General features: G+C 39.5%; 1 protein-coding gene across 1 annotated transcript in view; it reads right to left on the bottom strand.

Annotated features, from left to right (window-relative positions):
- LOC121893905 (myocyte-specific enhancer factor 2A-like) overlaps positions 1-12,400 on the bottom strand; it is a 47,228-nt gene that overhangs the window by 24,618 nt on the left and 10,210 nt on the right. The window contains exon 3 of the mRNA XM_042406077.1: positions 1,206-1,393. Within this exon, the coding sequence (XP_042262011.1) occupies positions 1,206-1,259 (54 nt within the window). The 5' untranslated portion in view covers positions 1,260-1,393. The remainder of the gene's footprint in view (positions 1-1,205; positions 1,394-12,400) is intronic.

The raw sequence follows: 12,400 nt of genomic DNA, 5'->3' as shown, positions 1-12,400 counted from the left end.
GGGGATTCGCTGGTACATCTACAGTATTGTCAATACTATATATTCTACACAGCGTGTAACAGTGTGATCGTTTGAAAAAGAGGAACAGAAGCTAAAACACTTGATGCACTTGACAAACAAAGTGAGAACGCAAACCAACCTCTCAAAATAGAGTACATGAACCTAAATATACAGCTGGCTCCAGTGATAGTGCACACCCGACAGCCGAGGTAGTGTCTATCTAAAAATGCTTCAGCCAAGACAACCAAACATCAAATATAAACATCATCCCAGATATTTATTTTCCAGCCACATCCCTATTTCCAGCGCCTGCGTCTTCCTTCCAGACAGGCTGGTATTTGTTGTGCTGTTGGGGGTGATATATATAGAGGAGACAGACAGAGAGGGATTCCAGTGGGCAGCAGTGTGGCTGCGCAAGGAGACGGCGAGGAGAGAAGGCCACTGTGTGTCCCTAACACTGACCCACCCTGCTAATGACAGGGTGCCGTCCGGACCCAACTAACCCCAAATTACTGCCCTCGCCACCAGCTGTGACCACTGCACTCTCAAAAGTAAAACGACATAGAGGAATCTTTGGGAGTTTTTCAGATTGCCAACATAGAGGATGCACAGAAGGTTCCTTGAGGGACTCCTTCACAAAGTGTTCTTAAACCTATTGATGCTTGCAGATATATCTAATATTTGGTCTATAAGGAACTCTGTACAGCTCTTGAAACTTTGCTTGTTGGTCCTTTGGATCTTGGGATAAACGCAGTATATTCCTCGTTGTTAGAGTGGGATCTTAGGATCCCACACATCAACGCATAAATGATCATGAAACCTTAACAAAACATCAGAAAATATGAAGATAAATATTGTTTTCCACAGCAGAAATATACAGTATGTTTCTGTATGGACGCGTGAAAGATTTTACATTGTAATTACAGGGAATCAGACCATATACAGCACTGTATTCCCACAGGCAATCTTTTACCCATACATTGTTGTGTAGAGAACAAACAACACATGCTTCTTCTATAGGGCATGTACTCCTTATATGGCTCATAACAAACTTTAAGTGTGAGACTGACCCTGTATCTCAGGGCCTCCTTGCTCTGCCAATTTTGACAGCACCCATAACAATAGAAAGACTACATTAAGCTAATAGACTGTATAGGTTACTGTACTGTAAGTGGCTTTAAGTATACAGCTAAACAGACACTGACCTGTCGATTCCTCTCATCGACGATCCGAGTGATCTGTATTTTCTTCCTCCCCATTGCCAAAACAACTTCCAATAACAGCTGAAGAAGAATATCAGTGGGGTCCAGGTAGTTGAGAGTTCAAGACGCAATCCTTAACACATAGTCCCACTGGCAGCTCTGTTACTCCAACATCAGCTTGGCATGGCTTCCTGAAAGAGAACAAGAAAGAGAGTCATCCTCATACCACTGTTGGATAGAACAAACACATTCAAACTCTTGCACAAAGCACTTCCATGGATTTCAAAACAGAATCACTTAACAAAAGGTCAGAGTTAGCTTGCATCTATATTTGCCAAAGTGAGGTTGTTTACAAGATACAAGGTAACATCAAGAAATACAAGTCAGTATTCGGACACAACATCTTTACACTTATGGATGGACAGCAACTCAACTGATAAAAAGAAAACGTCTATACAGTTTGATTTGGGCTGTTGGTTGGAGACACATACACACTTATTTTCCTAATTATTTCAAATGGTTATGTGCCAAAGATAACTGTGCTAAAGACTTTAATATTGCCCTCTATGTCAACATGGTTACACCTGAGGGGTCATTCCTGTAATGAGTCTTTCTTATTTGGTCTTTTCCTTGTACATTTGGTATTCCCCTGCCCTTCAGTCTTTGTCACTGCTAATTCCACTATTCTGGTAAGGAAACAACTGCTTTTCCTTTTTGTTCTTGACAGGTTCTTCCAAAGTACTTTTGGTCTCAGAACTCCTTTGTTTTGAAATTGACCATTGGATCTACATCAAACACATCAAGAAGGACACAAGAGCACACAAACTGACAAAGAACAAGAGCCTTAACTCCAGTTAAATCCTTGCTCCCTCTCCTATTTCCCCACGCACCTTGTCTAGCTGGCTCCAAACTCTATTCCACAACAGCTCTCCTTCATGTGCACCAACATGAACATTCAGCCCTGCAGTCTTCACTGAACTCGTCTCTTGTCTCCCGCTCTCTCCTCCTGCAGGAGTGCCCACCTGCTTTGCTGTGTCCCTCCTTTCCTCAGCCTCAGTGTTTCTGAGCCCTGCCTTCCCCCAGAGCTTCTTAGCTCTTTCCTAATCTCATCTGATCTGGGAGGAGGCAGAGAGTGAGGCGAAGCCAGGCTTTATCCTAACCCTCCCTGGATTACTGCAGCATGTGGAGCCCAGAGCTGAGCCACCAAACCCCTACTGCAGACCCAGTTCACAGGGCTGGGAGATCGGACAAATACATTTGTCACTCACCAGTGAAAACTCATTGCTGATGTTTCCTGATTTAAACGACCTCTATAGTTGATAAAAGATTATACAATTGCGTGCTCTTCATCTAAAAGCCCAATACAGCAAATAAATGAATAAATAAAATTAAATACAAAATCCCTTCCTCTATTTGAGTGATTGTTTCAGAGCTTCCTATTGAGAATACACTGCCTCCTCATGTTTCATACTTCCCCTTTTTTTGTCCTTGAACATTTAAAAACTAAGTTACATGTAATGACAACTGGTTTGCAGGAGGTTGCACGCTTTCGTCTAACCCTTCCAGTTCACAACCAGCCCAGATCCCAGCTGGCCCTGCCAAGTCAGCTCAGGATACACATTGTAACCGACAAAGACTCCTAGCATTTTTGGGATTTAAAGGTCACAAGGATTTATCTGTTTTACAATCTGGATGGTTTGATGGGAAGACACAAATATTTTGAAAAGAGACGAAAAAAATCCTTTCCATCACTCTCCCATGTGGCTATTTCCATGAGAAAAATAGATGAAAGACTCTTATTCTCTGTTGTCTGTGGTCTTGAGCAGTAGTTTATTTTAAATGGTAAGTTCAAATCCAATCAAACCTGAATCCTTGTAGAAGTGCTCTGGTTTAGTTAGAAAAGCCCTTGAAAAAGCAGAGAGCACTTTCTTAGCACATCTCTAACATACATGATTTGGGTTTAACCAATCGGGCGTTGCATTGATGGATTGATAATAATGCATTAAAACTTCTAAAAAAAATCTCTCTGGCTACAGCAGCAATTGATTTAAACACTTACATAATAATTGAAATTAAATCAAAACTACCCCTTCTTATGCCAGCATGGACAACTGGTACAGCAACGACTGCTACAATGTTTTTTAACATTAAGGCCTCTGGTGCCACAACATCTCTTATGATTGCTGAGAGAAATGTGAGGTTACACACACACATTAACACACACATGTGGGAATTTGGTTTAAGTCGTATAATTTTGTTTTTAATACTGTGTCGAAGATATCTTATCTTTAGATCTTGAGGTTTTTAACAGTAGTCTTTCTGTTGGATAATACTGTTAAACTGTAAGAGTGTGACATCTTCAGTGTTTGGTGTCACATTACAATATCTAGTGAAATACTGTAATAGAAATAATACCTTCTGTGTCTTACTTTATGTTGAAATGGTAATTCTGCTGTTTGTTTTTCACTTTGTGGAGTAAGAATTGTTTCACAGTATTGCACATGTTTACTTAATAATATACAGTTTTGGCTCTTTGTGACTAGATTGAATAATGGTTTCCAAAATAATATATAATTGAAAAGGGAAACCAACACAGTAATGGTTTGTTCTGGTTATCACTGGTTGTCCAGAGTGATACTATAGACAGTATCTAGTATATAGGCTTATATGCAAAATATAGACAATGAAAATAAAATACAAATTTACCAACTGTTTATTTACATTTTTGTAACACTTAATCCGTGCTGCAGACTACAACAGTCTGTGGAGCAACAACGGAGCCTGTTCTACATCTTTCGTACATGTGCTTCCCAGACAAGCTGTCCTGATCAATGCAGATGTAATATGTTACTATGGCAGAAACTCTAACTGCCTGATGTGAAAATCAATTCAACCCAGGCTGCAGCAGCCAGCGCTCACACAAACATCTACAGTGCTGAACTACGTGTGTACTATCATCTCATTCCAAAATGAGACATTCAAAATCAAAAAATCACACCTAGTATAATACAGTATGAAAACATTCTGACTAAATCATATGATCACAGATCGAATCTTCTTGAGTCTCTTTATATTTTTGCATAATTAAGTTTTGTCTTTTAGTTTATAAAATCATAACAGTTGTAAAGAATGGATTCAGGTTTTTACACAATATCAATTTGATCCATTTACTGGTAATATATCATTTCACAAGTACACTTTCTGTAATTGTTTTGTTTCCAAAGCTTGGAAATGTATCAAACATCTATGAAACACAACTGTGGTTTTCTAATCTATACTTGCTCTGACTTCTCATGCTTCACTTTAACTTCAAAATACACCCCCTCTCTGGATGTATCCTTAACAAGAAGTGCTAAGCCCTCGGAGCGAACCTCGCAGCCAAACGCTCTCCTCTTTATCTCACCCATGAAATCCAATTCCTGTGGATCTTTGGAAGCGTGACCATGCTTTGTGAGAGTGTGAAACACACTTTTCCAAGGTTGGATTGTACAGGACTTTATATCTGTTATGCCTATACAATAGCAGAATGTCACTTATTGTTGTTTTGGTAAATGGAGCCTAATGGAGTTTCCATCTAACACTTTTCTGCACATAAACTACACTGTACCTTGTACACAACTGCATGGAGAGCAGAACATGGTTTTTTCGCTGTTTCCTAAAAAACAGTATTTCTGATGACTTAATCAATAAATGCTTTGCAATGTTTTACCTCCACTTACAGGACCAGTGTGTAAGATTTAGGGGGATCTATTGGCAGGAATATTGGCAGAAATGTAATATAATATTCATAAGTATGTTTTAATTAGTGTATAATCCCATGAAAATAAGTACCGTTGTGTTTTTGTTACCTTAGCATTAGCCCTTTATATCTACATAGGGAGTGCGTCCTCTTCCATGTAGGCTGCCATGTTGCACCACCATGTTTCTACAGCAGCCCTGAACAGACAAACCAAACACTGGCTCTAGAGAGGGCCTTTCATGTTTTTCGCGAGTTTTGTGGCCACTGTAGGTTCTCCTACATGCTTGGAAGGGGAGGGGAAGGGGTATTCAGTTGGTTGCAATCTGCAAGCTCACCGCTAGATGCCACTAAATCCTACACACTGGTCCTTTAAAGATATTTACAATTTGAGAAAGTGAAATCTATGCACACTAAGTATTCGCTAACATGAACATGTTTGTGGTAGGTTTAAAGGAAGAGCCCAAGTTGTGTGAAATATGTTTATTCACTTTCTTGTAAAGACTTACTTGAGAAGACTAATACCACTCTCATACTTGTGTGTTAAATATGAAGCTGAATCCATCTTTTCATCTTTTTCCCCCTTTTCCAGTCTTTAATATAAGCTGGAGCTTAATTTTTAGGGAAAATAGAGAGCGTGGTATATTGGTATTTTCATCTCGCTAATTTTCCCAAAATGTCAACGTATTCCTTTAAAATAATTCCTTAATTTTAAACTACAGTTGTGACTATATAATTGATTGATATACTGACCCAGTTCCTCTTAATACATTTTTTCCCCAATGCATTAAATGCAGGGGATTTAACTTAAAGATAAAATCAGCATGTGGTCAAACCAAAGAAAATATTCATTACCACAGAATGATTACAGCAGTATTAGACATGGTTTAACAAAGTAAAACTTCTCCAGAAAGTCAGCTTCCTGTTCACTCTAACAATGACAGTACTTCCTGTTTCATGACCTGTCTCTCTGGTGATGAAAGATGAATTCCCCCTCCCAACCACCACCACCCACACACATCAGCATCAACATTTTTCTCACTCAGCAGAGAAAAAATGTAATGTCTTTGGTCACTATAAGTCTGTCTGACTTATAGTGACCAAAAAAGCAGAATAAACTTGAGTTCTTACTGTACACGTCACCAACAAGTAACCAATACACAGTCAAAGTCAAAGATTCAGACGTCACTTCTGTCCCACAGAACAAATCATTCCTAGAGGTTCTGCTATATGTTATGGACAACAATTACCTTTTAGTAACTGGAGTAAAAAGCATAACCATAAAAAATACAATGTTGGCGCTATGTAGTTTTTATTTTGGTTTGTGAGCAAAAGAAGGAAAGATGGGGCAACACACAGATGAAGTGGTAAGATGATGAGATAATGTCTCATGAAGATATGGAGCACAGTGTGCCAACAAACCCGCCCCCCTATCCAGTGTTTCCCCCAGGATATTTTTCAGCAGCGGTGCTGTTGTGCGCCCACACAGCCCATGACGCCAGGACCTCTATTTGCACACACCAGAAGTGACATGACTTCAAACTACCTTAGAACTGTTTCAGATAGGTTTATTGGTATTCATAGAGTCATGTGTGTTTTAATATACAGGAGCTTTTGACACCAAAAGGCCTCTGGAGGCCAAGATAGCTATAGTTGTTATAAACGTCAAAGAATGAAATGCCTCAGCAAAGTCGGGGGGGGGGTTTGGTGTATGTATGTGCACATCATTTTGGACCATTATCATTACAGTATTTAGCTATAAAAAAACAACACAGGTTGTAGTTTTTCACAGTACACTCAGACAAGAAGAAACGCGAAAAAAATATGCTCACTGATAAAGTAAGCGCTATGTCCTAAAGTAATCCTACTTCAGAACAGGATTAAAATTGATTTATATTTTTAATATAACTAAATATTGTTTCTAGAGCAGCAACAGTAATGTTTATGACAGCAAAGTTACCATATAAACTCAATAATATCTCACTGGAAACAAATCTAAAATGTCAATAAAATAAATAATATTCCTGACATCAAAATACTGAATAAAGTTTAGGACTGAAGAACTTAAACATCATTCAGCATCAGTCAGTCATCCGTTCCTCCTCCCTCTGCTGCTGATGTGATTCACTGCCTGTTACCACTGGTAGAGGGAGGGGGGAGATGAGCCCCACCCTCAGTCAAACACCTACACAGATAGCAATTCCCATTAGCTCATCGCTAGCTCCAGTCAGCTGCTCAAGGCAGAGGAAGTGGTTTGCGTTTGTTGTGATTATTATGTACGATGTGAAATTTCAGCTGTGGCGTTTATCATTTAGCAGCAGTGCTGCACTGCTCTTGAATGAATATACGCAGGGGAAACATTGCTATCCCTGAGGATTCACTTTGATTTAATTTAAACATTTGCAGAATTTAAGGGAATTATTCAACATTTTGGAAAATAATTTGCTTCTTTTCACTCTCATATCTGTCCATTAAATATGAAGTCATAACCATGCTTAGCTTAGCTTAACATAAAGACTAGAAGCAGTGGGAAACAGCTAACCTGGCTCTGTCTAGGGATATAAAATCCACTAAATTTCACTCCAGTTTTCAGAGTCAGATTTAGAGGTGCGGGTAGAATTTTCTTACCTGCGTTCAGCTTTCTCCCTTCTTCAAGTCTTAGTACTTAGCTAAGCTAAGCTAAACTAACTGGCTGCTGGCTCCAGCTTCATATTTAGCATACAGACAGAGTGGTACCGATCCTCTCATCTAACTTTCTACAAGAAAGTGAATGAGCGTATTTCACAAAAGATGGAGCTACTCCTTTCTCCTCCTCTGTCTTCTTTTCTCTTGCTAGAGAAATCAAGGCAAAGAATGCTGCTTTTAAGTGATACAGAGGAAACTGCTGGAATAACCTAATTAGTTAAAATCAGTGTGTTAAAAAGTTATCACAGTTTCAAACTTTTTTGAAGCAATAAAAAACACTGACTGAAGTTGTCCTAATTAGCTTTTCAAGACTTTAACACATAGTGAGGTTTGTTCAACTTGCGCTAATTGTTTAAGTGTTACCTTTAACCTTTCAAACACTCAGGAAAATATTCTTCCACTTGTTCTTCGGATAATGGCTTGACATTCTTTCAGTTACCCTCCAAATCCGTGTGCAGACAGACACATACAAATACCATGCACTGCCTGTTTTATAATCCAGTCTGCAAGAAAATACGGCAGGGCGCCTCTGACACTGGCCTGTTGAGCCCAATAAACGGGGTCAACAATAAAACTTAAATAACAGCAAATTCTAAAAGACTGTTACAACATCATAAGCACTAATTAACAGCCGCTTTAAGTATCTTCTCATGTAAAGAATAAACAAAGTCAGAGCTGTTGAAGGTTAATCATGCTGGGTCTTAATAGCACCAGGTTGTTTTCAGTACAAAGCAGCGCAGAGTAATTGGCAACCCTTTCATCCCTCCTCCTCATTAATGACCATGGGTTCATCTCTAATTGTGTTGACCCCATTGTGACCTCTGCTCCAGTCACTCCAGCAGTGGATCAATGCGGCTTCAAGTTGATTCTACCCAGCATGCACCACCAGTCTTCTGCCACCAGTAGAATAAAGAAACCACTGTCTCCAGTACATGCAAGAGTGAACATCATTTTGGTTCGGAAGATTATGGAGCTGATGATTGTCACCATGATTGTCAGTGTGGACACAATCATGGTGAGATTTATGGTCAGTTCCTGGAAGATGAAAGAGTTTTTGTTTCAACGCTGTTTGCAAAAGTGTTCAAGACTGATGACACAGATTACATTCCTTCTTCGTATCTTTACCTTCCCTGCAGCTTTGCTCATCTCCTTACTCTCCTCTACTTCCTTCATCCTATAGCAGCTTATTTGCATCGTATCCATCAGCAGGGAAAGAGAGGCTCTCTTGCTCAAGGCAAAACGAGGCGGACTGATAGAAGATTCTTCTTCACCCCGCGGCAAGCACGGACACTCTTTGAAGTTCTTATAAATGGAGTTTTTATAAAAGTTCTTAGGGGAACTTATACATGATAAACAGGCGGGCTACGTGGTGGACCTGCTCCCTGAGGGAGGCGGAGTGAGATCAGGCTTGTTTACTGGCTGTAGTGTTTAACACTTCCCTGTTTACAGTAGCACTCAATGCGCTGACCCTCCCCACATGCCAAGTTCTGAATATGAGTTTTCTTTGATGTAGGGGAAGCGAATGACAATTTATGTAAAAACATAATGCAGTTGAAGCTACTTAAAAGAACCAGCGATGAAATTAGCATTTCCTTATGCAAATGATGCTCTGGCACAATGCACAGTCTTTGAATAAGCAGAAGTTAATACGCATGTCACTACCAGCAACAACGGCTGCAAATGAGTCTCCTTGTGAATCTGTCCAATGACAAAACCTTTCAGTGAATATACCACTTCACCCTTTTCCTCTTTAGCTTATTAAGACAGGAACATAGGTTTCATAGCAAGACAGGAACAAGGAAACCAAGTACTGCTGTTGTCTGCTGCCGGGCACGAACTGTGATTAATTCATCATCCAGAGTCAGACAGGCTAGCCTCTGGTATCATGCAGCCTGAATATCGACGCTGGCCCCTGCTGCTCTGCAGGTCACTGAGCTAATGAGTTTTTTCCTGAAATGTAATAATTAAACTCATCTCCCTCCACCAGCAGCCCAGCCATTTAATGCCAGGCAGATTAGATGGCTTAAACTGTCATCTGCCATACCAACCAACTCCCCAAGTCAGTCAGAAAACTGTGTTACTGTGTTTAGTACAAGCCAGTAACGGAGAGAGATGACAGAACAGAAAAGGCTATGATTGTGTATATGTTTATGTCAAGGCATGATGACAAGAGAAGTAAAGTGAAGAAGTGTTCTGACAAAAACACAATCATAAATGTGTGAATTTTACACTCAAATAACCACCTTGTGACATCTGTGGATCTGCATTCACTGACACCCTGTTCTCCTGTGTGCTGCACTGTTACTCACAATCTCCCAGCCTAGTAAAAACTCCAAGACAGCAGTCTGTTCATTTAATTACTGGCCCACTGTGATGTCATTTCATTATTGTGTTGCTTTTATGACAGTGGCAGTGGGATAAGATTTTCCTGTCTCAACACAGAGACACTGATGTCATGCCTGCAACACAGATTGAAACCCAAGCTGCCCAGTAAAATATGGTTCCCCTTCTACACTCTGTTCTTTTCATAAAAACGCTAATTGGTCTTCAGCTGAACCTTCAATACTGACACAATGTGTAGTTTTTTGCTGTCTGCTAGGGTAATGTTTCCTTGCCAAGCTACAATGTCAGCTGTGATACTGAGGTGAAGTGAGCTGGGACTGAAGTGACACAGTCTTGGTTAAATGTCTAATTTCCAAACTGTAATCATGCAACATGTACAGTATATTACTAACAGGCAAGAGAGACCGCAGCTCTGCTGGGCCAATAAAATGAAAAAATGTCCAACCACAACTGGTCTCACTCAATTTCATGTCAAAGACCCCCAAACAGTCTTTCATACATACGACTCCCAAGGTGCATTTCAGCAAGAAACATCCTATCACAGAGCTTAAAATTCTGTTATGTGGACCGCTAAAGATACAAAAGATGCTACAGATTACGGTGTTGAGAAAACTGACAAAAGACTCTGAGTTTAAATTGATTCACTTTTGGATTTTGTGTCAATTTTATATGAACTGAACAGCTGTGGCATTGTGTGTTGTTCACAACTGCAACAACAAAGTGTTTTGAATTCGTTACAGCTCTGATTCACACCTATGACTCACTTCTTCTTCATAACAGTAGAGTATTTAGAGGTGTCCGCCTTGCCAAACAAATGAAAAAAACATTCTCAGAAACAAAATTAATACAATTAAAACTTATAGGATTGTTGCATTATCCAGGAGAGTCCTATGTTTTTCTGTTAAGTAATATTGAGGATATCATTAAAAGAAAATTTTGAACAGGCAAATACAGATTGGCTTAAAACACTAAACACTTCACAACTCTGTTGTTAGCATGAAAGCACTCTTGTTTGTTTATTGGTCAGACATAAAAAAGATTCATCTGACTTAAGTTCTACTCCACATTTTTCACCCTGGTCATGTGCACCCACGTGCAATGCCTCCTAGCACCCCAGGGAGGCCCTCCCCACAGTTTGAGACTGGAGCTCTACTGGACTCCAGGGGAGCCCTACACTCCACATTGGGACCATTTCTCTCCAGAACAAAAGTGTCTTGAAAGCAATGCCGCAGACTAAGGTGATGGATGTACATCTTAATATCAATAAAATCAGAAAGTAAAGTGCTCTCCAATCATACAGTACAGTGACAAACACCACATATATATATATGTATATATATATATATATATATATATATATATATATATATATATATACTGTAGATCTGCACAACCAATCTTCTCTTCTCTCTCCTGCTCTGCCCTCAATGCGGATAAGTTTGCAGAACCACATAACTCGATCACTGAGAAGTATCTGTAGCCTGAGCCCAATCTTTTGATCTACTAAATGATATTATAATGAATTCTTTAACATTTGTGTTTGTTCCTGCTCTCATTGAAATTCTGTGCTTTCAGCAAAGTAATATCTTCCTTTTAATGTTGTGAAGCGATGGTAAGTAGATCTGAGGCCTCTATCCTCAGGGTCCTCTAGGCAATCTCCTACCCCCCTTACACACACACACACACACACTCCACTACCAGTCTCTCTCTCCGAGATTACTGGGTAAACAGTGGACTCTTTTTCAAGTTGGTATATGTACAGGACAAGTAGAGTTCAGTTGGAGCCATTAAACAAGTCCTTCCACATGCATCCCCCTGTATCAGTGTCACACCAGTGGTGTATGCAGAAGTAACTAAAGTTTCTTCTTGTAAGAGGCATTTCAGACAAGCATACCATGAAAGGAGTGTGCCACTAAAGATTTTTTTATTTGTATTTTAGGTGTTCTGTAAGTAGAGGTATGAGGATAAATAACACAATTAGAATTATAAAGCTTAGATGTACCTTTCAAATGGTGGAAACTTGTATTTGAAGCTTGGTGCTACTTTAACATAGACCAGTTTTAAATCTTCATGGAAATCCATGTGTAGTGTTTGAGACAATGATTTTCAAGGATCAAGGGAAGCGTAAGAAGCAGACACGCCAACATGCAAAACAACATACAGGATCATGTCTGATGATTTAAGCAACATTTTGTTTGGATTTTTTACTGTGAAAAATGGTTACCATTGGAATACATTGTAACATAAAGGAGCTCAAACTGACCACAGCTGCTGTCCTCAGAGAAGAAGGAATCTACAAACTTTTAGCCACTATTGAAGCCTACAGGGGTGAAAAGTTTGAAATTCAAAAGATAGATTTCCACTTTAATGAAACTTAAATATGAGCACAATTTTTTGAATCACAGTATAACTGGATTATAAACTTCCTTTCCTT

This window comes from Thunnus maccoyii, chromosome 1 (genome assembly GCF_910596095.1).
Source record: "Thunnus maccoyii chromosome 1, fThuMac1.1, whole genome shotgun sequence".
Classification (NCBI taxonomy): domain Eukaryota; kingdom Metazoa; phylum Chordata; class Actinopteri; order Scombriformes; family Scombridae; genus Thunnus; species Thunnus maccoyii.
Note: the sequence above shows the minus strand (reverse complement) of the source record. Positions and strands in the feature narration are given on the sequence as shown.